Below are 27580 nucleotides of genomic sequence, written 5' to 3'. Positions count from 1 at the left end.
TTTCGTCATTTAGGGAGGGCATAGGCGTCCTATTACTGCCTCTACACTCGTGGTTCGTAATGTTCTAGCGTTGATTCTGTAAATTATAGTTACATTCAGTATCCCATAATTTTAAATTTAAATTTGTGCCTCAATTCATAAGTCATACGTTTTAAAGGGGACCTACCTCAAATCTTTGTCACCGTCCGGTGTACAAATAGAGGAAGGTACTGTAGGTCGATGTGCAGATTTACAAGGTATTCAGGGCGTTGTATCTGAAATTTATTTAACCATTATTCAATACCTGTCCTCATTAATTAAAAGATCAGTGGCACGCAAGTTCATAGGGACACGTACCTTGGTATTTTGAAACGCTACCTTCAGGTTAGAAAATCAAGCCTGTAGTGCCGCAGCCGCGATCACCTAAACAGGTAAACAATCACACATTAGTGGATTCAATTCCTAAGTTAAAAAATGCGTTTAGACATCCTAAGCTCGGAAGTCCAATGGACTCCGTTACTCACTTCTGGAACTGTAACAGCAGACGTCTGTATTCTACGCGAGTTCATCCATTAATGCCGGCTCGCGTCAGTTTCCATTATATTTGCCGAGTGCTTCCGGATAGCAAGCATTCCGGGAAGCATGTGACCTCAAGCCCGTAGATCTACTGGGCGTGTTGGCCATGCATCCAATTACGCATTTTTTAACTTAGGAATTGAATCCACTAATGTGTGATTGTTTACCTGTTTAGGTGATCGCGGCTGCGGCACTACAGGCTTGATTTTCTAACCTGAAGGTAGCGTTTCAAAATACCAAGGTACGTGTCCCTATGAACTTGCGTGCCACTGATCTTTTAATTAATGAGGACAGGTATTGAATAATGGTTAAATAAATTTCAGATACAACGCCCTGAATACCTTGTAAATCTGCACATCGACCTACAGTACCTTCCTCTATTTGTACACCGGACGGTGACAAAGATTTGAGGTAGGTCCCCTTTAAAACGTATGACTTATGAATTGAGGCACAAATTTAAATTTAAAATTATGGGATACTGAATGTAACTATAATTTACAGAATCAACGCTAGAACATTACGAACCACGAGTGTAGAGGCAGTAATAGGACGCCTATGCCCTCCCTAAATGACGAAATCTCAGGTGAGCAAAAATCAGGGTTTTTGTTACCTGCTCAGCCTATCCACACACCATATACTAAAACAGGCACTCCCTTTTTAATTATAGGTTGTCCCTTCTTCTTTGTCGTCCTGATGAAGACCCGAATTGGTTGCTAATAAGACAGCACCGCTCCCCAGGGTCGAAACGTCGACGTTACCTCTCCAACTGGTCCTCGTTAAAAACACAGCAGAAAAATATAAATAATTGTACTGTTTGTGGACATTGACAACATTCTTGGACCGTGACTTCTTTTAATAATTTTGTGTTGTAAAATTTGTTTCACTGTATGATACACCCTAATCACTTGTTCACGTTTAATTCACTTGTGTACTTTTGTGTTTTGAAATCTATTGCATGGACAACCGTTCTTTTAAGTGTTGAAATTAATTGCCGTAACGAGATTGATGAATAAGAATCCTTTTCTCGTTTGAAAAAATGTGTGGTGTGTGATTTTCTAATTCTATTTCTTCTAACTGAAGTGAGAAAAGTTATTTGAGAATAGACTTTATATCTAAGAAATTGTTGATTCCCCGACAGAACCAATCCTTGCTTGTCATTGTTTACCCAGGTTCTGAGGGTCACTGGGTTGCCCCATTATAATTAATGGATCTCTGCAATGGTGGAGCACACAAAATCTTTCCAAAGGGCGGCCGTTCTTAGACCCGGTTCTACAAATAGTACTAACAGCGGACGCATCGCTCACCAGCTGGGGAGCTCATCTCTTAGACCACACCATTCAAGGTATGAGGACCACTCAACAAAAACTCCTCCACATCAATAACCTGGAGTTACTGGCCATATTTCTCGCCCTAAACATCTCTTAGGCAAAACTGTCCTCTTCCGGACGGACAACATGACAACAATGTACTATAAACAAAAATAGGGGGGACACACTCTCTGCAGCTTTCACACTTAGCATAGAGTATTTGGAGATGGGTCATTCCTCAAAAGATATACCTCTTATCAGAGCATCTATTAGAGCATCTACCTGGGATACACAATCAAATTGCGGTTCTTCTCAGTCGTCTACAACAGCAGATTCACGAATGGGGACTTCATCTGCAAGTTCTTCATCCGTTTTTTCAAATGTGGAGCCACCCAGACATAGATCTGTTTGCCACACATTTAAACACAAAGGGGCATATTATCAAGGACGGCGTTACAATTATTGCCGCTTTAACGACAGGAAACAGCAGCTAAAGGGGCGATAATGGGCTTGATAATATGCCCTTGAGAATTCCAATAGAAGCCCCTGTTCACACCAGAGCATGGGCTTTTATGGGAATTCACAAGAGCATATTATCAAGCCTATTGTTTCCTACCGCTAAAGCGGCGATAATTTTAACTCAGTTTCTTGATAATATGCCCGACATTGCCCAAATTTCGCCTCCAGTTATCCACACCTGTTGTCCAAAGGCAATGCAATATGGATGAACTGGTCAGGCAGATTTGAGTATGCTTTTCCGCCTCTCCCGCTCATTCCGTTACTGGTGTGCAAGCTCAAACAACAGTCTCTCACAATGATCCTGGTTGCTCCAACATGGGCCCGACAACCATGGTTCATGACACTGCTGGAACTCTCAGTAGTTCCACACTAAAAGCTGCAGCTTTCCCCAAAGCTTCTCACACAGAACCATGGAGAGATAAGACACCCAGAACCAGCTCAACTGAACCTAGCGATCTGGCTCCTGAAGTCTTAGAGTTTGGTTACCTCAATCTCCCTCCAGACTGTATGAACGTCATTAAAGAAGCTAGACGTACTACCACTAGGGCATGCTATGCAGCTAAATGGAAACTATGTGTTATTTACTGCAATAACAACACAATCAATCCACTAGATCCTTCAACCTAAAATATTATCTATTATCTCCTGCATCTGCAAAGATGTAATCTGGCATACACATACATACGATAACATCTTGCTCCTATAGCAGCTTACTTACAAAACAGACAACACTTGTCATTGTTTAGGTTACATCAAAGCATTCATGGAAGGCCTTAAAAGAATAATTCCTCCCATAATTCCACCCTCTCCAGTATGGAATCTAAACATTGCCCTTACTAGTTTCATGGGTCCCCCCATTTGAACCTTTACATAAATGTGAGTTACCTTAAACAATCTGTTGAGCTCCCAGTATTTTTCCTCAACCAGACTCAGTAGCTGAACGGGTTCTTTGTTCGCTTGACATCAAAAGAGCTATTCTTTACTACATTGAAAGGACAAAAGGTTTCGGAAAACTAAACAACTTTTTGTAGCTTTCTCACTACTACACAAGAGCAATCTTATATCAAAAGCTGGAATTGCCAGGTGGATCGTTTAATGCATTCAAATATGCTACCAAAAAGAAAAACGTACGTTATTCATTCCCCCTGGAGCACACTCCACATGCAAAATAGGGGCATCCATGGCACTCTTAGGAAACATCCCCATGGATGACATTTGCAAAGCCGCAACATGGTCTACACCACACACTTTCACAAAACACTACTGTGTAGATGTGCAGGCAAAACAACAAGCTAGTGTGGGCCAGGCTGTACTAAGAACACTTTTTCAAACTACTGCAACACATACAGGTAGCCACCGCGAACGGGGTAACTGCTGTATAGTCTATGCAAAAGTGTGCGATCTGCAGCTCATATGCCTCGAACGGAAAATGCTACTTACCAGTATGCATCTGTTCTTGGTATGTAGAGCTGTAGATCCGCTTACACCCACCGCCTCCCCGGACACCTATATGTGTTGCAGTACAATCTTACTTAGATACATTACACATTGACATCTTTTCTAGTTCTAACTAACTCCATCATCACCCTTTATGACAAAAACAATCTGGAGATGGAGTCGATGCCCATGCGCACTACTAACCAAAGGAGGAGTCACCTATCTCGTGACTACAAAGACTTCTACAATAACAAAGTGCAAACATCTGAGCCCAACACCAGATGGCGATAAATGCAAAAGTATGCAGATCTACAGCTCTACATGCCAAGAACAGATGCACACTGATAAGTAGCATTTTCCTTTTTTGGGGGGTGGGGGCGATGGGATGCCCATTTTGGTCAGCCCCCATCCCTACATTTACATAAAAAATCTCTGGTGCCTACTGTTGTTTCTGCCACTGGGGGGCAGGTCATGGGCTATTGCTCCCAACTGCCTTCTGGGGGGCAGAAAGACTGGAATTGTTTGGGCAGCTTCCACCCCTATACACATAAATAAAAAATAAATCCTGGTGTCTGGGGTGCCGGGCAGATGTGAGGCTATCGCCCCATCTGCCTCCTGGTGGGGGGCAGAAATAGTGTGGATTTTTTTTGGGGGGGGATAGGCATGGCCATTTTGATCTACCCCCACCCCTACATTTACATTTTAAAAAAATCCCTGGTGTCTAATGTGCTTCGTGCCCCCTCCCCCCGGGTGCATACTGGTGGCTATTGCCCCATCTGCCCGGGGGTGGGGGGGGGGGGCAGAGAGACTGTCCAATTTCTTTGGGTAGGGTGGGGGCATAGGCATACCCATTTTGGGCAGCCCCGCCTCTACATTTGCATATAAAGAAAATCCCTGGTGTCTAGTGTGCTTACTGCCCCCCGGATGGGCAGATTGGAGGGCTATTGCCCCCGTCTCCTCCCCAGAGGGGGGCAGAAAGATTGTCCAGTTTCTTTGGGGAGGGTGGTAGCATAGGCCCCCACCCCTACATTTGCATATAAAAAATCCCTGGTGTCTAGTGTGCTTTCTGCTCACTCGGGCTAGAAAGACTGTCTTTGGCCAAAACATTTGGGGGGAGCAAAGGCCCTTGCCCAAGAGGCCGCTCCCCCCTCCATGGTGCCTAGAGGGTGGATTCCTGCTTGGGGATCGCCCTCTTGGGGCAATCCCCAAGCGGGGATCTACTAGGGTTGGGTGCCATTGGAAAGGGGAGATTCTCCCCTTTCTAATGATACCTATCCTGTCTTTCTACGTGCTCGGGGGCTAAGATAGCCCCATGAGCATGTGGAAAGTGAAACTGAAATGAGCTGATCGGTTCATTTCAGTTTTGGTTTCTCTGAAATTACGTCAGCGTGACGTGCACGCTGATCGTCGTTTCGGAGAAACAACTAGGACGGACCTGTCCAGCAGATTGTCCGACACTGCAGTGTCCAGCACCGCAGGGGTTTGTTAGAAGAACCCTCACACACCAACCTAGTTGGTGTCATGCTTCATCATCGGGTTCCCAGCTGAGTAGCTAGCGGTGCTGCGACACCTGATTACAGTAGATCTTATTTTTTCGTGAAAGTGTGATGAAGTGGTGTATTAAAAATATCTCTGGGACTCTAACTGATGATTTACTTTATTCCCAGCGGCCCAGGATATAATAAAAACAAGTGGATAACTACAAGAGACTGTTTAATTGAGTCCCAGTTATTAGTTAGGTCGACATGTGTAAAACAGTGTCTGGCTTTCTTCAGGACCTCACAGTGAATTAAAATTGTGGTGTAGGTGAAAAAGTGAAAGTGAGTGGTAAAAGGTAATTATGCCACGTGTATATGCATTTTTAGCAGGACACACGCTAAGGTGTGCTTACTTCTGCTGTGTGGACTGACCGTATTTCGCGTCCACCTTATGTAATTTACATTGGTTACGAAAATACAGCGTAAATCTGGTCCCGGGGGCGGGAGGCCCTTAACATCACTATTTGTGTCGAAGGTCTCACCCGTCTGTAAACCTATTCTGGGCTGCTAGAAATGCATTTACACGTGGCGTAATTACCTTTTGCCAATCACTTTCACTTTGTACCGATAACGTTGTAACGATATGCGTGGAAAAGGAATGCGTGGCAAAGACGCATGCGTTGTAAAGCCTGAAGGGCAATGGCTTGCGTGGTAAAGGCATGCATTGTTCTGACGAATGTATGATGATACATCGCGCACCTTTACCACGCGTCTTTTACCCTGCATAGTACATTACCTCGTCAACAGTTACATCGACAGCTGTAGCAACGCCAATGCGTTGCTTTCTATTGTGCATAACATCACATCGCGGACCCTGATATTGCACGCCGTAACAACGCATTTATGATCGACTCACCAGCATAATTTATTTTGAATGTTTACTCACCGAGTCGGACAGGATGCTCCATAGAGAGACGAAATATTTATGGCTATTGAAGCAAAGTTTATGGGACGGTATACTAAGCACTCTGAAAAGTAAACATCACCTTAACAGTAAGTAGCATGCATAGGTAGTAACTAAAAACTGGAGAAACTGACGATTTCCTGTACTCCGTATTGAAAAAAATAGTGGAGCAATTTATGGTGAGAAAGTTCGTAATAGGATTGCTAGTCACTCAATATTTAATGTCTGGAGGAGCGAACAATAGGATGGGGTGATGTCTGGAGTGTTTATTTAATAATAAAATAAATGTAACCGGCAGCGGTGGGAAAAGAACTCACGCCTGCAGAGAGACTGAAGACTACATCCAGGGCCTTAGACCGCTCGGCCACGGCACCGCATTGAAATATTTGTCACAGTCAAGGAACCTGTGTTACAGTAAATATATGACGCAGAGGAAGATCTGTTGCTGTTTGAAAATGAAAGCAAAACGATTAAACCACTGTAAGCGTCACATATAAAAGTTGAAGGGGAGGAATGGAAATGCCTCACTGGAGAGAAGAGGGCGGGTGCCTGATGAGCAATAGTTACGGAGGGTTATATCTGTATTGCTCACACACCGCCAAAGCACTCTCCGGCCAATCCAGTCTCCAGCAATTATCGTACACTACTCTCTGACAGAGTTTTTTTCAAACCATTTTAGAAACATCTGCTCTAAATATGTCAACGTTCATCCACCCTGTACAGACTTACATGAAGCAATTATTGTTAAGTATTTGTTTGCAAACCATCCACCTACCCATTCATCCACCCACCCTTTGATCCATCCATCCACCCACCCTTTGATCCATCCACCCTTTCAAACATCCATTCATCCACATACCCTTTCAACCATCCAGCCATCCTTCACCCATCCACCCTTTCAAACATCCATTCACCCATGCACCATTTCATCTATCCATCGACCCACCAATCCTTCACGCACCCACCCTCCCACCCTTTCATCCGTCCATGCATCCAGCCATCCTTTCATTCAGCAAGCCATCCGTCATCCACCCACCCTTCCATCCATCCATCCATCCAGCCAGCCAGCCTTTCACCAGTTCTACCATACACCCTTCATCCATCCACCCTCTCCCCATCCATCCACCCATCATTCCTCCACCACCCCATCATTAATCCATCATCCATCCACCCTTTCATCCATCCATTATTGATCCCTGCCTTCCATCATTCATCCAGCATCCATCCACCCAGCCACCCATCCACCCACCCATGCATCCATCCACCCATCATCCATCCACCCACCCATCCACCCATGCATCCTTCCACCCATCATCTATTCAGCCACCCACCATCCATCCACCCACCCATCCACTCACCCATCCACCTACCCATCCACCCATCACCCATCCACCCACCCATCCTCCATCCATCACCCACCCCCACCCATCCATCCATCCACCACCCAGCCCCACCCATCCACCTACCCATCCACCCAGCCACCCATCATCCATTCACTCACCCAGCCACCCACCAACCATCCACCCACCCATCCACCCATCCACCTACTCATCCACCCATCATCCATCCACCCAGCCACCCATCCACCCACCCATCCACCTACTCATCCACCCATCATCCATCCACCCAGCCACCCATCCATCCACACATCCATCCACCCACCCACCCACCCATTATCCACCCAGCCATCCACCATCCATCCATCCACCCACCCACCCATCCACCCACCCATCCACCCATCCTCCATCCATCCATCCATTCACCACCCAGCCACCCATCCATCCACCACCCAGCCCCCACCCATCCATCCATCCACCACCACCCATCCACCTACCCATCCACCCATCACCAGCCACCCATCATCTATTCACTCACGCAGCCACCCACCATCCATCCACCATCCATCATGAATCCATCCACCCACCCATCATGCATCCATCCACCCATCATGCACCCGTCCACCCACCCATCCATCATGCATCCATGCATCCATGTGTCTGAATGCGCACACAACAGCGTTGCTTTTCTGCAATGCTGTCCTGACAACATTGTTGGAATTGTTGGAATATTGCAGGTAATCATAAATCAGAAACATAAAAAAGAAGCACTTGTAAGTGTGTATTTTTTTTTGTAGCTCAGGCGAGTCTCGATCCTTTGTTCCCAGCACCAAAGTAAGCAGCGCTATCCGTGTTGCCACCTGCTCTCCCTCTGTGCAGGGCCTGCATTTTGCATGCCTTTCACTTATTCTCCTGTCGTCTCTTCTCAAAAGGGCCAGAATATGTTAAAAAACATCGGGTTGCTTTATTTCGATCTGTAAGTGCTTCGTGTTGATGCTCCTGCCACAAAAAGTTAAATTTCAACACAAAGCACTTACAGATCAGAATAAACCAGGTGCACGCGTTGAAGGCACAACCCGACGTTTTTTAACATTTCCTGGCCCTTTTGATAATCCGTTTTTTTTAATAAAGCAGGTGCACGCGTTGAAGGGCACAATCCGACGTTTTTTTTAACATTTCCTGGCCCTTTTGATACTCCGTTTTTTTAATAAAGCAGGTGCACGGGTTGAAGGGCACAATCCGACGTTTTTTAACATTTCCTGGCCCTTTTGATAATCCGTTTTTTTAAATAAAGCAGGTGCACGCGTTGAAGGGCACAATCCGACGTTTTTTAACATTTCCTGGCCCTTTTGATAATCCGTTTTTTAAATTAAGCAGGTGCACGCGTTGAAGGGCACAATCCGTTTTTTGTTGTATCAAAATAAAGCAGGTGCACCTGCTTATGTTAAAAAAACGTCGGTGCATCCCCAGAGCTGTGTGAATAAAAACAACATAAGCAGGTGCACGCGTTGTTAAAAAACGTGGGGTTGAGCGCATTGGCGGTGACATGCCTTGCACCTGCTTGTTTTTTTGTATCAAAATAAAGCAGGTGTAAAGGTGGCTCAGCAGCTTGCCATACATGTATTTCAAAACGCGTGTGTGAGCGCATTGGCGGTGACATGCCTTGCGATGTAACTGTAAACGCTCAGTAGTCGCATGCGCTGAGAAAGCAGGCGATGTAACCTCCCCCCATGTAAAGGTCGCGATGCGATGGCAGCGCGATGGGGGGCTTGGGGGAGGGAGCCGACCGCCGGGAGGTCCCCTCCCCCGGGCGGTTTGGGAGGGCTGCGAGGGGTTTCCCTTTAAGGAGACAGAAGTTTCTAGATTTGGGCTGGTCTAGTAGGACCAGTATAGCCCAATTATAAACTCCCCTCCCACTGCCTACCAGCCACCATTTTAGGTTTGGTGACCTGGTGGCTAGGTGGGCTTGTAGCTTTTTTGTCTTTCAGTATTTGTAGAGCTTATTGTCAGGTGTTTAGGTGCTTTTGGTTAACCTGGTCTTGGTTACTGTAGCGCTTTAATTAAGAGATGGAGGACTACCGCGTTTTGGAGGCCATGCGACTGCTGTCGGAAGCAGGTCGCATGGACTTGTTGGTGGGAGGAGGGCCGGCGCGCCCCCAGCGCCAGGCCTCCGCCGGCGTGTCCGCGGCGGTAATAGCGTGTTCATCGCCTAAAAAGAGGCGCTCTGCCCAGGTAAGTGAAAGGGGCCGGTCCCGTACGAGGAAACCGGCCCCTTCATTGCAGGCGCGTGCGGCGGCGGGGGAGGGGGGAGCGCCGATAGCCTTGGGCGCTCCCGTGGTTGTTGCTTTGAATGCGCGAGCGGCCCCTTTGGTTTTCCCTCAGCGGCAGGGTGGGGCGGGAGGTGCTCCGGCGGCGGGGTATGTGGCTCACATGCAACCGGGTCCGGCGCCTGGCGCGGGTTCCATTGCCTCGGAGGGACGGGTGGGTCCAGGCCTGGCGACGGATGCGCTCGCTTCAATGGGCAATTTACCGGCCAAGCGGGGGAGGGGGGGCCGGAGAGGGAGCAAGAAGCGCTCCGCGTCTGACCCAGTTGAGGAGCGCCGCGTGGTGCCAGAGCTCGTTGTGTCTGCGCGAGGGGGGCGCAGGGGCTCGGTGCAGTTAGAAGGTCGTTATGGAGTGGCTCAGCAGCAAGCTATGGCGGGCATGAATGTTTCCCAGCATTTTGTGGCAGAGACGCAGTGTACTCTTGACCCGGGCGCTCACATGTTATTAACCCCTTCTGTACCAAGGATTAATGCGGCTGATGTTAGGGTTTCCAGTCAGGCAGTAGCAGGTGGATTGGGAGGGCATGTTGGCTTGGAGCTGCAGGCTGGCCAAGTTTTTCTTCCACAGGATGTTGTTTCTACACATGGGGAGGTGGACAGTAATGTGGGCAGCCCATTATTATTCTCTACCCCTGGTTCCTCTGTGGGGGCTGTTTTGTCTGTTGGGGGGGGATCCAGGGGGGAGGGCGAGTGGGCACAGATGGGTGTAAGTAGTTCTATGTCTGGAGTTGATTTGGGCCAGGATTGTTCTCGGCCTGGGGGTTTTGCTTTTCCTGGTGTTCAAGAGGGGGGTGACCATTTGCGGAGGGATGGTAATAGAGTGTCACTAGGGGGTCTTGGAGTCTTTCGTGGTGAAGGCACTGGGTCAGGTTCTGAGCATGGCCCGGGGCTGGGGGGTATTGGAAGGGCTGGTGCGGTTGCTTTTGGGGGGTTTTCTCATCCTGAGGTGAGGTTTGCAGGGGATGTGGGTGTATCGAGCACGTTTTTAGAGCATGAGGGGATTTCCAAGCAGGTGTGTGGGGCGCCCATGCAAGGGGATGCTAGAGGTCCTTATTTCATGTTTGGTTCTCCTGGTTGGGAGCATTTCGGCACGGCAGGCTTGGCGCAACGCGGTTTTCACAGAGACTTTGAGGGCCAGGTTGGGAGTACGGGGGCCCCTCTTCAGGCCTCTTCTTTTGTGGCAGCGGGAGGTAATTTGGATGTGAGTGAGGATGAAGAGATGATAGGCGACTCCCCGGGTAGGGGAGGGCCTTTGAGAAGTTGTATTAGGGGGCGTTCTTTGGAGAGGTTTCATGGGATGATTGGTGATGCTAATATACAGAGGCCAAGGGCTGTTTCAGGTGTTGTATTCAGGGACCCTAGCACACCAGTCCAAACTTTTTCTTTTCAGGATAGGAATAGGTGCGGAGGTCCAGACTTGGCAGGGCGCGGTCCAGTCCCATCTCGCCAAGGGGAAGTGAGGAGAGTGCCTAGCGCGGCCCTCTCTGTTCCACCGAGGGATCCCGCCGCGGTCAGCACACGAGGGTCTGGCGTGACCCCGCTGGCCCCAACGAGTAGCAGGTATAGGTGGCAGGCCTTGCCGGCGGCTATGGAGCTGCAGAGTCAACGCGCAGGGAGGTACAGGCGCGTACAGTCTGCTCCCCCTCCTGGAGTTTCAAAATCATTTAAATGTACGGTGGTTGATACCGGGTTGGGTAAGACCCGTGGTGATTTGTTACATACCAGTGTCGATTCAGTGGTGTTGGACTACGACGAAGAGAGTCCTGAAGAAGGTGAAGTGCGGGATCCGGAAGGGGGGGTGCCCTCTCATGTTTCTTGTAGTGTGTTACAGGCTCCAGTGGTCCAAAGTCAAGTGCAAGGGAGAAGAGAGCACGGCCCGTCGAGTAGGGCGCCTCGCAGACCGGATGCATTGACCTCGGAGACACGGGCGGAGCCATCGAGAGTGGTCTCTCTGTTGCCAGGTGAGCAATCAGCCACTCAGGCCAAACCTACGATGGTGTCTGTGGGTACAGGTGGTGAAACCGAAGTGATTAGTGGTGATGGCCGTCTGGTCAAAGGTCGATATGTAAAAGACACAGCAGTTGGTACAGATGATGTGGTAGACGTTACGAACAAGGTGGTAAGTGGTGTTATGGCTGGTGCTTCCAGCAAGGTTAAAGAGCCTGTGGCCAGTAAAGAATTAAAAATCAAGAAAATGCCTTACATGGGGGTTACGAAACCGTTAGGTGCTCATCTCATGTTAAGTACCAAGGAACGAATTTGGAATGGTGAGTATGTGGAACTACTGAAGCTACTCCACAGGGAAGTCCGGTCTAAAGAGGGGTCTAAGGAGGAGGAGTTTGAGCTGGCAAAACGCCCCAGAGTGCCTTTAACTATTGAAAACTGGACAGCTGCATTTTTGATTTATGCCAGTGTATATTGCGAAAAGTTCCCTCAGCGCAGCGTGTCCCTTTTTAAATACATGGACGTCATTCGCAAGGCCCAGATCACCGGGGGTGGTTTTGCTTGGTCTCAATATGATGAGGAATTTAGGGCCAGGATGGCTTGGGACCCGGAGGCTAAGTGGGGGGAGCTGGATAATGACTTGTGGCAACACACAATGGGGTCGGCGTCAGGGGGGAAAACCATTTTTACGGCCAGTGGTTTGCCGTTAGTTTATCGGCCCTTTCAGGGGAAGCCCACCCGGGGAGGGGTGGGGTCCACTGCAACCTTGCACTCAGGGTCTGGTTTCTGTTGGGAATTTAATAAGGGCTCCTGTACCAGGGAGTATTGTAAATTTAAACATGAATGCTCAGGTTGTGGTAGGAAACACCCGTTGTCCAAGTGTTGGGACAATCAGCCATCGGAGGGTACACATGGAAAGCAAACGGTTTCAGGAACATCAAACACGACTTCACAATTTTCAGGAGGAAGGGGATACAGAGGTGCTAAGGGTGCTGGGTCCAAGAGCTCGTACGCCAGTTAATTTAGAAAGGCTGCGTATTGCCCTCCATGGTTTCGAAGATCAGTCAGCAAAAGTTACACTGTTGGAAGGTTTTCAGTTTGGGTTCCGACTCGGTTACTTAGGTTCTAGGGAACGGAGGTGGTCTGCCAATTTAAAATCAGCTTCTGAACATGCCACAGTGGTACAAGACAAACTTAATAAGGAGGTACATGAAGGGAGGATGGCTGGCCCGTTTCACGATTGGCCGATCCATAACTTGATTGTTTCACCGGTTGGAGTTGTCCCGAAGAAAGAACCGGGACAGTTTCGACTGATTCAACATTTGTCATGGCCTGAAGGGTCGTCTGTTAATGATTTCATTGACCCGGAGGCAGTGTCTGTCTCTTACTCTTCGGTTGACGTGGCCATGTCACTTGTTGTGACAGCGGGCGCAGCCGCTGAGATGGCTAAGTGTGACATCAAGTCTGCTTTTCGGTTATTGCCTGTCCACCCGGACGATTGGAGCCTTTTAGGTATTCAGTTCGCTGGTAAATGGTACGTGGACAAGGCGCTGCCGATGGGCTGCTCCATATCATGTGCCTTGTTTGAGTGTTTTAGTACTTTTCTGCAATGGTATTTTTCACATCAGTCCGGTCATACCCTGGTAACACACTATCTCGATGATTTTTTCTTTGTCGGATCCCCGGGCTCCGCGGAGTGCCAGAAGGCTCTGGACACATTCCAAGGGCTCATGGAGGATTTGGGAGTTCCTTTGGCTCCCGAGAAAACAATGGGCCCTGCCACTGTCCTCTCCTTTTTGGGTATTGAAATAGACTCTGTGGTTATGTCTGCTCGACTGCCCGAGGACAAACGGGTCAACATGATTGAATTACTGGATGTGATGTTGTCAAAGAGAAAAGTGTTGGTGAAAGAGATTCAAGTGCTTTTGGGTCATTTGAATTTTGCCTGCAGAGTGGTGAGAGCGGGCAGGACCTTTTGTAGGAGACTGGGCAGGGCTTTGGCAGGTCATCATTTGCCACACCATCGTGTTCGTCTGTCTGCTGGTGTCAAGGAGGATTTGAGAATGTGGAAGTTTTTCCTGAACTCCTTCAATGGTGTCCCCTTGGTCAGAGAGGTTGACTTTCAGTGGGATGTACAAATGTTTTCGGATGCTGCTGGCAGTGATGGTTTTGGGCTCTTTTGGAATGGCAAATGGTGTGCGGAACGTTGGCCCGATGAATGGTTGAATGGAGGTCGCAGCATCACTTTCCTGGAACTGTTCCCTTTATTGGTCGCCTTGACACTGTGGGGGGAGGAATTGGCGCACAAGAAAGTGCTGTTTCGTGTGGATAACATGGCGGTGGTGGAGATAGTGAATCGCCAATCGGCCAGGGACGAACAAGTGTTGAAACTTATGAGAGTTTTTGTTCTTGGTTGTTTGAAACACGATATTCATTTTCGTGCTTTACACATTCCTGGCGTGGACAATGACATTGCGGATGCTCTGTCTCGTTCACAGTGGGGGAGATTCCGTGGACTGGCGAGGGATGCGGACAGATCCCCGACTCCGATGCCGAGTCATCTGTGGCACGTCGGCGAGGTCGGGTCGTTCAATTGGTGGTAGGTTCTCTGTCTGTGTCCACGCGTTCTGCGTATTCCCTTGCGTGGAAGGAATTTCTGGAATCTGGTGCTGTCAGAAGGGAGGAGCTGTCGAGTCGGTCGGATGATGTGGTCAACTTTATACTGGACCTCATGGATAAGGGTTTGACCAAAGTAACCATTGCTGGGAAACTGGCGGGGATTGCTTTCATGGGGAAGTTGTGGTGGGGCTATCCTCCATCTGCGGGGGAAATTGGTAGAAGGATGCTTGAGGGCTGGGCCAGGGAGCAAGGGCACGTTGGTAGATCCAGAGCCCCTCTATCTTGGCAAGTTCTTGCCAGGTTAATTACAGTTTTGCCTTTAGTTTGTTCGGATGATTTTGAGGCATGTCTTTTCTCAATGCTGATGGCGTTCATGTTTTTTGGTGCTTTCAGGGTATCGGAGTTGTTGGGTTCAAAATATAAGTGTGGATTGTTTTGGAAGGACGTTTTTTGTTATGATGAGGGAGTTCATGTATGGTTGGCCAGTTCTAAAACTGATCAGACGGGTAAGGGGAAAGGTGTGTGGTTACAGGCATGTGCTCCGAAGCTTACTTGCCCTCTACTGCTGGCGCGGCGCTGGCGTTCCTTGTGTGGGGGTGGCGATGAAGTCCTGGTTTTCCAACATATCAATGGCACCCCTGTAACACCTTATCAATTACGTATGGTTTTGCGCAAAGCGCTACAGCACATAGGTCTCGATGGCAATCTTTATGGTACTCACTCTTTCAGAATAGGTGCAGCCACTGAAGCTTTTCACAGAAGTTGGTCTGAAAGGGATATTAAGCGATTGGGGCGCTGGTCTTCTAACTGTTTCCAGCGGTATGTGAGGAGCTCGGCGGAGGAGGCGCATGCGTCATCCTCCTTCACATGATTCTAACTCTCTTTTCTTTTTCAGGATCCGTTGCTGGGCCTCGCTCCTCGGTGGTAACGGTCTGGATAGTGGGGCATTCCTTTGTCAAGTGGGCCAGAGTCCAGGCAGCGAGAAGTTACTTTGGAGACCTACTTGGTTTCAATGATCGAATGTTTAACGTTCTTTGGAAGGGTAAAGGCGGGATGCTCTGGAGAGAGTTGATCCCTTGTTTGAACAACAACATGGTGGGCGGTGTCTGCCCGGATATTTTAGTCATTCATTTGGGAGAAAATGACCTATGTGCAACGAAAGGTGTAGTCTTGCTGCGAGCTATGAAACGAGATTTAGGCCTCATTAAGGAACGGTGGGCTGGGTGTCATGTTTTTTGGACAGAGTTAATCCCTCGCAGGATATGGAGAGGAGCGGTGAATCCCAGGGCTGTCGATCGGGCTAGGAAGAAAGTGAATTCGGAGGTGTCTCGTTGCTGTAGGAGCCTTGGTTTCAGCAGGATTTCACACAGGGACATTAAGTTTGAGTCTGTTGAGTTCTTTAGGGATGATGGAGTTCATTTGTCCCGTGTGGGCATGGAACTCTACTTGTTGGAGATTCGTGAGGTCTTAGCCCGGGCATTGGCCATGCAGCGCTGATTTTCTGGTTTCTCTTTCGCTTCGCGGTTGGGGGGCAGAAAGGGAGGCGTGTCTTCCCCGCCCACCTTTCTGGGTGGCGGTGTTTTTGGGTATCATTACGGTTTTAGGCAGATTGCTGGTTGAGTATTAGTTAGAGTATTTCTTTGACAAGTGCTGGGGTATGTTGGTCATGGTTTGACCGTTCAGTTTTGTGAGGGGGGTATCTGCAGGAGTGCAGGGTCAGGCAGGGTTTATGGTTATGGAGGACCTGACCGTTGTTATTGCAATTGTGGTTTGACGAATAAAGTTTTAACGATGACGTATGTTTGTTCAATGACGAAATGTTTTATTGATGATGTAATGTTTTATTGATGACGTAATGTTATAATGCTGTTATATTGTTTATTGATGTATTGTTGGGAGCGGGAGGGCTCAAATGTTTTAGGGGTGGGGGAGGGTTCGGGGGGCTGAGTTTGTAGTTATTTATTTATTTAGTGAGGTTTAGTTTTGTAAGGCGTTGCCAAGGTTGGTATTTGTAATGTGCACCTGTGTCTTAATAAAGCGGCCTTTTACACACACATACAACTTTTGGTCTACTTTTCTCCCACCCCTCGCCCTCCCTCCCAAGGGGGGCTTGGGGGAGGGAGCCGACCGCCGGGAGGTCCCCTCCCCCGGGCGGTTTGGGAGGGCTGCGAGGGGTTTCCCTTTAAGGAGACAGAAGTTTCTAGATTTGGGCTGGTCTAGTAGGACCAGTATAGCCCAATTATAAACTCCCCTCCCACTGCCTACCAGCCACCATTTTAGGTTTGGTGACCTGGTGGCTAGGTGGGCTTGTAGCTTTTTTGTCCCACCCTCCCTCCCTCTTTTTTGCATTAATGTTCCCTTTTTCCCCTCGCTGTCTCGTTTTTTCCCATTTTTGGTGCTTTTTTGCTCCAATTTTCTTTTTTAAGTGAAAGGCTGTTTTGTGGGACACCGGTGTGCAGGGGCTTTTTATCTTGTATTTGTATTCGTCGCTAGACACAGGTGCTGTGCGGTGTTTTTGGGTATCATTACGGTTTTAGGCAGATTGCTGGTTGAGTATTAGTTCGAGTATTTCTTTGACAAGTGCTGGGGTATGTTGGTCATGGTTTGACCGTTCAGTTTTGTGAGGGGGGTATCTGCAGGAGTGCAGGGTCAGGCAGGGTTTATGGTTATGGAGGACCTGACCGTTGTTATTGCAATTGTGGTTTGACGAATAAAGTTTTAACGATGACGTATGTTTGTTCAATGACGAAATGTTTTATTGATGATGTAATGTTTTATTGATGACGTAATGTTATAATGCTGTTATATTGTTTATTGATGTATTGTTGGGAGCGGGAGGGCTCAAATGTTTTAGGGGTGGGGGAGGGTTCGGGGGGCTGAGTTTGTAGTTATTTATTTATTTAGTGAGGTTTAGTTTTGTAAGGCGTTGCCAAGGTTGGTATTTGTAATGTGCACCTGTGTCTTAATAAAGCGGCCTTTTACACACACATACAACTTTTGGTCTACTTTTCTCCCGCCCCTCGCCCTCCCTCCCAAGTAACACTGTCGGTGTAATGGGTGTTCCCCGTTCTGACATACAACCATACAAACCTAATCTGTGCTTTGATACACCCGGACTTGTTGACAACTGCTGCCTCTATGTGATACTGCAAACCTAGAACACAATTTCACCTGAGCCCAGAATGTTGGTTTTTAACCACTAAAAAACGTAGGCTTTGTTACGTGTTACATGCGCTAAAGACTGGTTTTAATAAGCTTAAATGTCCAATCACTATCTTTCTTTTTTTCCTTCTTGTATTAAGAAAAAAATACTCCTTCTGGTGAAAACCACATTTTAACAATTACAAAGGAACACAGAAACTCATTTTTAGGTCTGACCTGCAGACAGCTTTAGTTATGAGTTGGCAAGACATATTGTATCTGATACATTCCATAAATATGCTCCTGGTTTGATGGCATTCTTCCACAATGTGCTTGTTGCACCAAGGCGCATTTAGGCTTTGTAGCATTTACATTGGTTCATGTAGCCATCCTCTGCTTATGCCAGCTCTGTGCATGTGAGAGAATCTTTAGCCTTTCTCTCTTTCTGCTCCCTCTACTCCTTGTCTGTTGATCCTCTGACTCTTTTTTTATCCCTTCCTGCTTGTCTGCCACTATCAGTTGGAGGCCACCTTAAAATACATTTTGACTAATTCATGATGGCAGACATTGTGTGCACATGTGCTAAGGATATCTGTGATCGGTCTTGTTTTACTTTAAAAAAAATCCCATTTAAAGGTGGCTGATGCAGATGTTTGCACATAGACAGCAGTCAGCTTTGAAAGGCAATTATTAAAACATTACAAAATGTATCCAAAGATGGACCTTGTAGATGCATGGTCACCTGTGGGCAGCCATCTAAGCCAAAGAAAAAGCACTGGCAAAGCCAATAGGTTGTGTTGTTGTGGCCTATTGGTTTGGCTAATTCTTGTTAAATGTAGGTTCTACAGAACAAATAAAATCCCACCCAGTCCTAGAGCAACATCTTAACTTGGGTTGGACTGCAACAAGTTGCGGGCTGGGTTCTGACACTGATCGACTTCGGGAGCAAGATCGAGTGGTGGGAATGGGCTGAGTCCTGCTTTAACCCGTTTCATGCGCCCACGATTTTGTGGAAGTGCGGCACTTCCGCAAAACGGGCGGGGCCGCGTCGGCCATTGGCCGACGGCAGCACTGGGCAAGTAGTGCAGCATGAAAGGGGTTAATTTTGTACGTTTTACCTGAAGATTTAGAGCATGACGACGATCGACCTCAGAATCAACTCCCGTGACCTAGGGACCAAAACTGACCCTTTAACTTAGACAGATAATGGCGTGGAGTTTTCCGCTGCTTGGCAACGCAGAGTTTCGCCTCGTGGTCCTGTATGGCCTTCAGGTTAATTGATGTACAGTTACTGCGAGCCGTGTCTCAACTCCAGGCACCACAGGCAAACCTGATGAGGATCTGTCATGGACATTTGGTTGAAATAGTCCTCACAAGGTTTAAAACATGTTGTTTTAGGAAGTTAAATTGTTCTTGCCAGGGCACAAGTCCTAAAAAAATAAGTGGGGGGACACTGATGTCACAACAGTAAGTGACGTCACGAAAGGTGGCTTGCACCATCAGACTCGTTGCCTCCCCTTGCTCCCCACTTAGATGCGATTGCATCAGAGAAGCCAGCGCGTGAGCAGCGTTCTGAATGAGCTCCGATCTCGCCCCAGAGAGGCCAAAGAGTGAATGTGTGGCTCCATTTGCTCCAGGTATCGAGCTCCCGGTAAAATAAGTGGGGGGACGCCGTCCACCTGCGTGGTACCCCGACTCGAGCCCTGGTTCTTGCACACTGTAAATTTTAAGGTAACTAGGTCAGAAACAGACTGCGTCCTGGGTCCTGGAAAGAAAGGAAGTAATGTCAGCACGAGAGAGCGGCGCCAATGTTGGCCATGCACTTCATTTCCAGAACGGAACAACGTCAGTTAAGAGCCTCATGGTGCCACCTACCGGCACGCAGAGGTATTGCTCAAAAGTTTCCAGAGCCAGTCTGACGCCTGGGGAATATTCAAAAGGTGAGGAATCTGTGGTTAGAAGTCTCGATCAAAAGTGGATATACAGTAAATGTAGTGAGATGAAAGTTAACCCTTCTGCTCCTATTCAGTACTTGAGCTGAACTCCCATTACAATGTTTACAGCTGCTGATGTTTTGGGGACACCACAAAGTCAATATGACAAAAAACATGCAGCTGCTGATGATAATAGAAAATGTATATATAGAAAAACTTTAAAATGTTGTCAAAGTCTAATTTAACATGTCACCAACTAGCCTTACCTGCCAGGATAATAGTGTCTCGCTCCTCTGAGCGGAGCAGCTTCACAAGAATAGTAACACCTTTGGCCGTCAAAGTCACTTGGTCCACATCTGCTATAACTCGAGCAAGAACTATGATCTGGAAACAAAGTGATACTGTTGTAAATATTTCTACTTTCTTTAAAGGAAATGTTTTCTAAAACACAAACTGTCAGTGACGAAAAGTGTGGCAATTTGGAAAACATGTTAATATATATGTTTTCTTTAATTTTGAAGAGGTTGCAAGTGCCAACATGCTGCATTCTGGATGCATTCTATCACTCCCACACAATGAAAATACATTTTTTCTTCAACTCTATGCCTCCCTAGAGGAAGAGTAATTTTTGTATGCAAATCACCCCCCTCTACCTTTTCAGTAGATAGGGACTGACGTCAAAAGCTATGGATGGTTGCAAGGGGAGAGTCCATGTACCATCCATTGCACGCCCCTTTGATACAAAGTAGCGCCCAGCGAGACTTTAGGGATGCTTTCCAGAGCAGAAAGAAAATATCACAACACTGTGATCCGGTGTGTGTCAATATGGGGCTTAGTTTGTAGGTCCTATAATCTATCGAGCTGGCAGTATGGCTGTATAATGCTGTCCTGTGACTCCACCATGCCCAGATCTCACCGGACTTGCAAACCTTTTCTGCATATTACCCTATGTTTAGCTCTAAAATCCTTTCAACGCATTCTGAGTGATCGTGTCAGTGTCCACGTCATCATCATTCTGAAAATGAGCAATATAACATGTACAATGTCTGAAGCCAGACCTGCTTGCATCTCTGACAGGTGTAGTGCGAGGAGTCTGGGCCCATTACCTGGAACGCTGCTGTTGCTCTGTCTGTTTCAACTGGTGAATTCAGAAAAGGTTCAAAGATGGACATTGAAACCCCTCCTGTCTCTGAAAGCAGGAATTGCTGCAGCGTGTTGCTGAATGCAAAGAGCGCTAAGGCGTAACCTGCTCGCAAGCGAATGTCCTGAAGAGATGAAGAAAGATCCGTGATCAATGTTTTTTGCAAACGCACTCTAAAAAGTAATAAACATACCAAATTCAATATGCCTTACAAGTATTTATGAATGACGACAAACTGGCGCATCTCCAAACGGACTCCGAACACTGAGCGCCTTACTAAACCCGAGTAGAAAAACCCTACAAATGTCAATTGGAAAAGCAGACAAATATAGTCACTATTGCACACATACCAACATTTTCCATTCAGAAAGTGCGTGATTTTGAAAATGTATTTTTCCCATGGACATATGCTGAAGCAGAGACAATTTGAGGTGGAAGACCGCTAAAACGAAGTCATTTTTGGCTAAAAAAAAAACGTGAGTATCCCGTCTGTATAGAGTCTGTTGGCATGTATGCTCTTGCTTCACATGCTGCACAGGTCACCTAAAGAACCTCAACGTTATAAACCAGACATATCAAAGCCTGAGACTAAATCCAAGGCTAGGCAAACGGAAATGGGCTGGCCCTCTCCAGGTAGAAGCCTAGTCACAATTTATTTTATATAACTTATGTATTTGCTAGTTTTTTGGAGCGTCAAAGGGCGTTACTATATGAACTGTTTTACTTATTGGTCCTGATTCACAAAGCCGTGAGTTCAAATTTGGTTTATGTACAAGTAGAATTTTTTTTATTTTACTAATCTCAGTTTTTTATTTAATTCTGAGAAGCTGGGATGGCACTCATGAAAAGATTTACTCACGCAAGCCCTGATTCACAAAGGCAACTTACAGTTTTAAGGACATGTTAATCTTTTGAGTAAATTTACAACATTTTAGAATTCACAAACTGCTACTGTAAGTTACCTTTGAGACTCTAGCCCTGTGTGATTTTCTCTTGTAGAACTACTGGTTTACTATTCAACAGCCAGGAGTCCTACAAGAGTAAATCAAATCATTTTTTGTTGAATCGGGCCCAAAGACTTTAGTGCAGGAGTAAATCTACTCACGTGGTCGTGGATGGGGAGTTCCAGGGATGGAATGTTCCGTGAAATTGGGCACACGCAAGAACGTGAATATTTGTGATTATTCTCTAACTCCTCGCCAACCACATCCCTTATTGGAAGAGGTGAGAGCTGCACCCTTAGCAAGGGCAGGAGTAAATCCCTTTGAAGGTAGGGAAGAGGAGAGTCATATCCAAAAAATTGCTGGTGGTACAAGGGAAGAAGTTTGACCAAAAGGAAAAATATTTCTATAAAAAAAAAACAGACAAAAAAGTCGGTGAAAATGGAATTCATAAACAGGAGTTGCTGGACTTTGACTAGAAACCTGCGAGTGCATCTAGTTTCCAGGCGTATTTCCGGAAAACATTTATGGATTTTTTGAGTCTTACAACTGCCGCCCCTCCATCCCACCCATCCTTGCGATTCGTAACCATCAGAGCAAGATTTCTGTCTTTCATTAAATATGGATTTGATAAATTGTACAGCATAAAATGCCACACATTTAGAAAAATTCAGATTAGGGCTGTCACTTTACGCCAATCAAGCACAATGGCGTGTATAACTGCCCTGTATGTTTGTGCAGAGTTACAAAGCATTAGCTGCTGACTGCCTCCTTGCAGCAGTGTTACATGCGGCCACTTCTCTATCACAGAGATGAGAACAACAAGATCACTGCCGAGTTTATGGGGGGTTAAAGATGTTCGGGAGATACCAGTTTTTGTACTGAAGCTGTTTTTGCTGCTCCCTCATTTCACCTGTCTTTCGTATCTGCAAACGCAAAACAACTGACCTGTCCTAAAGCAAATACACAAAGATCTGGCGGCTGGTGTCCTCGTGAAGCAGTACTGCATACAGTTTTCTACTTAGTTTGGTTAATTTATTATTTATATCCAAACGTGTGTTTGGGAGAGGGGGTGGCGCTTTATCAAAGCTGTAAAATAACATAAAACAATGGCAATCACTAACAACAATTTCGAGATCCTAACAAATTAAAATCTCCAGATGAACTGGCTACTAGCACACCCAAAGGACAGTTTTTCAGAGATCATAAACCGAATGAAATGAGCCTTTCCACAGAGGAACTCGATCTTGATAACTGCATACTCACTAGGAATGATTTCGGATTGATAGTGTCACATTAACAACTTTAAAATATGTTGTGGTATAATTGTTTAAATAGTGTTTTTAATTTGTTAATTTTTGATCTTGACACTTTTAATGATTGTCATTGTTTTGAAGAAACCGGCCTCTAGTTCTTCGTGTATTATGTCATATGTATGTAACCAAGCCAGAGGGTAACTAGTGTTGAAGGAGGCGCAGCGCCAGGCATATTTCTCTGTTTTAACCAGCAACGGAGTTTGAACACAATCTTGAAACAACCTGAAATCTAGCTGGTGTTAATGTGTGGGCATGGTTTACAAGCCCCTTTAGACCATACCTGTGCCATAGTTACCCACCTGGGGGCTTGATGAGGACTCAACGGGCACAGAGGCTGTCTGTGGGGATTGTACAGACAGCACTTGGGGGCTTGCTCAACCAGTCATCCAGCAAGCGGCCGGTATGATTGATTCCCAAGGATGCGGATGGGCAGACATTACAAAAAGTTGGTGGGAAAACTGGTGGCCAACTTCAGACAGAATGGAAGGTGAGTCCGAGTTGTAATACCTCCAGTAGGAAACAAGGGAATCTCTAGTGCTTCCCTCAGATGAAGGTATGAAATTGTGAGGATTATTTACTGAGGGAAGCATGGCCGTTTGTGGGGTGCTGAGTAATTTTGCGCTGTGCCCAGAGGAGTGGTAAGTAAAGCGATGTAATGCAATGCTTTGTGTTACTTTGTGCCACACAAGTACCCCCACACCCCACTAAACCTTCGTAATAAACCGATTCTAAGATTTGTGCTGTGTTAACCATCTTATTTTTTGCCAGGAAATACATTATTTGACTCTGAAGAAGTCTTAAGTGGGCCTTGACACTCCATTATCTTATCCACATGTATTCAACTGAAAATGCTTGGAATGATGAAGTTCAAAATATCCTCAAGTATGCTTTATTACGCTAGTAGCTTATTTTATATTCATATACATGGCCATTCATGATTCTGGATGCTCTCCTCCTTAGTTCATCTCAGATATATTCCTTTAAGATATTTTTGTTTTTGTGTTAATGTTCATCTGATTATGGGCGTCCCTTTGACAGCCGTAGATGCAGGTGCTGTTGCTTTTTGATACTGTTTGCTTCAAACACTAAGGTGCATGCTGACTGGAGAAGGGTCAGTGTCGAAAAATGATTGTTCATTTACAATTGGCAATGGGTGTAAGTCAATCAAATACAAAAGGTTATGGGAGGAATGTTTGCATAAAGTCTATTGGCTCGCAATTGTTCAGGGTAGTGAGAGAGCGCAAACTGATAAATGTATGAGTACATCACACTTATCTGTAGTAAGCATAATTCATGAAGAGAAATGCCATGAGTGCTAATAGTATCTGCAATTATATCCTAAATGTATAGCTAATGTAGAGATTTAAGTAGGTGTGGAACTAATACAGAAATGTGTGACATTATATGACTTTATTAGACGTGATTATTTTGAATCCATGTCGTGAAGCTGTTACAACATAAGATGGTATGCGGTAAAACGCAGAACGTGGTAGGCCTCAGGGCCAGAGCTGGAGGGAAAGGGAAGGTGGTTCTTTTCACGACACAGATTGTTTTAAGGTTTTTGGTCATTGCATTAAATAGGCCATGATTTATAGAATTGTTTACTTAATAATAGAATAAGAGTATTAACATGTTTTAATTAAATGAAGAAGTTGAATGCTATAATCATAATGAGAAATATTGTAGGCCTGAAATGTTTTAGCATTGATTTACACGTACATGTCTGGGCTGAGAAATGTTGCAAGCCTTTTTAGAAGTTTATGAGAGTTGGGTTCTTGGCGGCAAATATCTGTCTGCAACAGGAAAGGGGGGATCCAATTATAAATGAATGAATAGAGGTCTGTTCAGTAGACGGCCCAGACATGGAGGAGGGTTCTGGAATGTTTAAGGGGTATCAGCGGGCCGGAGAAGAATCTGAGAAGCAAGGTCAACTCTAACGTCTGAGGCCCAATACAAAGCATCATGGAAAAAGCCTGAAGTTGCACCACGTGAGGGGCGTTCCACAAGGGGCGTCTCAAAGGTTGTTGACTGTTTTGTATTAGGGACAGCACCCCTGGGTGGAGTTAGAGCAGAGACCTGAGGACCCCTAAGAGAGTGGATGGGTAGGCAGAGAGGGGTCATGACTGGAGAACTTTAGGTTTTCACCAAGAGACTTAGAGTGGGTGACTTCCCTTGGGGGTCATTCATTGCTGACACCTTTGTTAGGTTGGGATTTGGTTAAGTAGGGATACCATCTAGAACAGGGTAGGGACGCCTAACCTGTGTGTTTTTTTCCTCCAACCTAAATGAAGGAGAGATATGCGTCTATGCTGATAGCTTTGCTATTTTTAGAACTTGTGTTAGTGATTTCTGTCGCTCGTCTGAGGGCTTTTCGAGAGCACATGTATGTAATTGGACCTGTGTATCTCGTGAATCTCATTCTGAGATGCCTGTATTTGCAGCTCATTATATCTTTACAATAAACTTTTGAAAACTAGAAGTTGTCCGTGATCTTTGAGAGTAGAGTCCTTTCTTGGGTGAACTAACTTGGAAATAGGTGCACTTTCTTTCCTTACAGACAGGCAATAAAGGTTCAGTCGACCAGATCGAGGTTTGGATCAATAGATATAAGGTATCGATCAAAATCTCGCCCTTTCAGTTGGTAGCTATAGAGGATGGTTGCCTTCTTGAGGACGGTGACCTAGGCCAGGTTAGCTTACCCCAAGGCCCCTAGAAATCGATGATCGGAAGAACAGCCCGCTGGAGAAGATCCGGATGACGTGAGACAGAAAAAGCAGCAGTATCGGTTGAGAGTGAGTATAAAGGGTTATGCGTGTTAGATTGCGGTGTTTTTGTATTGTATCTATGTTGTAATGTCTGGCGGAGTTGAATGTCTGTAGAGTGACTGTGGAACAGGTTGTGAGCGCGCGCAACCGGTGGAAATCTTAAGTTCAAGGAGAGCTTAAGTGGTTCGGGTGTATCGGACACCCAGAGTAATTGTCAACTAGTGTGAAGGGGGTCATGAGGTACCATTGACCACCCGAGAGACCGAGATAGGGGGAACGTAAGAGTGAGTCCGTGAGTAACGGACGCTGGTCGGAAGTTACTGTGTGTGTAAGCAACCTATCAGAGAGACGATAGACATCTCGTCAGTTGTGTTGACAATTACAGATAGACTGTGGACGTACAGTCGAGAGAAGTGACCGCTTGGTCGGAAGTAGTCATTTTTCGGTGTATGAATGGGACGCATGCATAACCGGGAGACGAATTGAGAAAGGAGGGGTGCTGCTGCGAAGCGGAGAAAAGAGACGTCAGGTGGTGTCGCGCAGTGATTGGCTGACCGGAGAAAGACCGCGCTGTGATAGGCCAGCTAGCGAACACGTCACACAGGGTCGCGACGTGATTGGCCGACAGGAGAAAAAAACCGCGCTGTGATAGGCCAAGCTAGAAAAGCCGCGACAGGATTGGTGGATTGTCATCAGGAAGTAAACAGAGTAGCGAGGCTGGATTTTGTGCGCATAATTATGAAGTGTTTTAAATGGTTGAAAGCGCTGTTTAAGAAAGAGAAGCGAGGATCGTATGAAGGGGAAGAAGCCCCGCCGGAGGGTACGCCAGCTCGTTATATGGCAGTAAATGTTGGGTTGCATACGATCCTTTGGATATCAGAGTGGAGTAAGATTACTGAAGGAAATGAGGAACTGACGTTCCCGAAGTACGGGACGTTCAGATTAGAGGTGTTACATCGATTGAAATCAGTCATGACCTCAAAGAGACCCTTGCCTAGACCAACCCAGTTTGAAGCTCTTGAAGCATGGATTAGGGCAGCGCATGAAAAGAATATGAACAGACGACAAGAAAGGGTGAAACGATCGGTAAGGGCAGTACAGGATGCCAGGTGGGATGCAGATGCTAAAAGATGGAGAGTGCATAATTTGGAAATAAATAAACTGTACCCAGTGTTAGAGGCGCCAGTAAATAAAAGCCCCCTAGAAGAAGATGATGAGAGCGAAACAGAGGATAGCCTGATAAACAGATTATTGACAGACAGGCCACCCCCATATAATAAAGCAGGGGGAGAGGTCGAGAATACTGAAGGAGAAAAGGGGGGCAATGCAGGAGAGCATAGACCGCTTCCCAGTTCGGAGTGGGATCCTGAGCCAAAGAAAGAGTTGCTCCAGCCTAGTCAGGTGCAACAGGTAGTCGGTAGGTTTGTGGTACAAAGAGCGCCGGAAACGGAAAGCGCCACATCCTACCCATTACCAGATGCACTACAGGTACCTGTTACCATAGGTCCTATAATATCGATATATGACCAAGAGAGAGCAAGAGGGGAAGAACGGAAACGGAAAGACAGAGAAAGAGCAGAGAAGGCTAGGAGGAACGATACCACTAATTCCCCAAGTCAGATGCCGATACCCAGAGAGTGGAGTACACCGATGCACACAGCAGGGGACCCGGGAGGAGATCCTGGGGGCCCTAGATGGCCAATGGATCTGAGGGGATCTGGACGAAAATCCTTTCAAGAGCTAAATGAGTACATGAAGCAGTGGGATGAGGCAGTGAAGGCTCAAAAGTGCATCAATGCTGCAGAAGCAGAAAGGGAAAATCAGGACAGCAGAGCACGGACTCACTGCGGGGCTGGGG

General features: G+C 46.6%; 1 protein-coding gene across 4 annotated transcripts in view; it reads right to left on the bottom strand.

Annotated features, from left to right (window-relative positions):
• Nucleotides 1–27580, bottom strand: part of ANKAR (ankyrin and armadillo repeat containing) — a 1199016-nt gene that overhangs the window by 152868 nt on the left and 1018568 nt on the right. For all 4 annotated transcript variants that reach the window (XM_078680368.1, XM_078680367.1, XM_078680369.1 and 1 more), the window contains 2 exons: nt 20666–20824; nt 19826–19943 (listed from right to left, as the gene is read on the bottom strand). In XM_078680368.1, coding sequence (XP_078536494.1) covers nt 19826–19943; nt 20666–20824 — 277 coding nt within the window. The remainder of the gene's footprint in view (nt 1–19825; nt 19944–20665; nt 20825–27580) is intronic.

The sequence above is a fragment of the Lissotriton helveticus genome, chromosome 3_1 (assembly GCF_964261635.1).
Source record: "Lissotriton helveticus chromosome 3_1, aLisHel1.1, whole genome shotgun sequence".
Lineage (NCBI taxonomy): Eukaryota > Metazoa > Chordata > Amphibia > Caudata > Salamandridae > Lissotriton > Lissotriton helveticus.
This window is presented reverse-complemented; position numbering and strand designations above follow the sequence as displayed.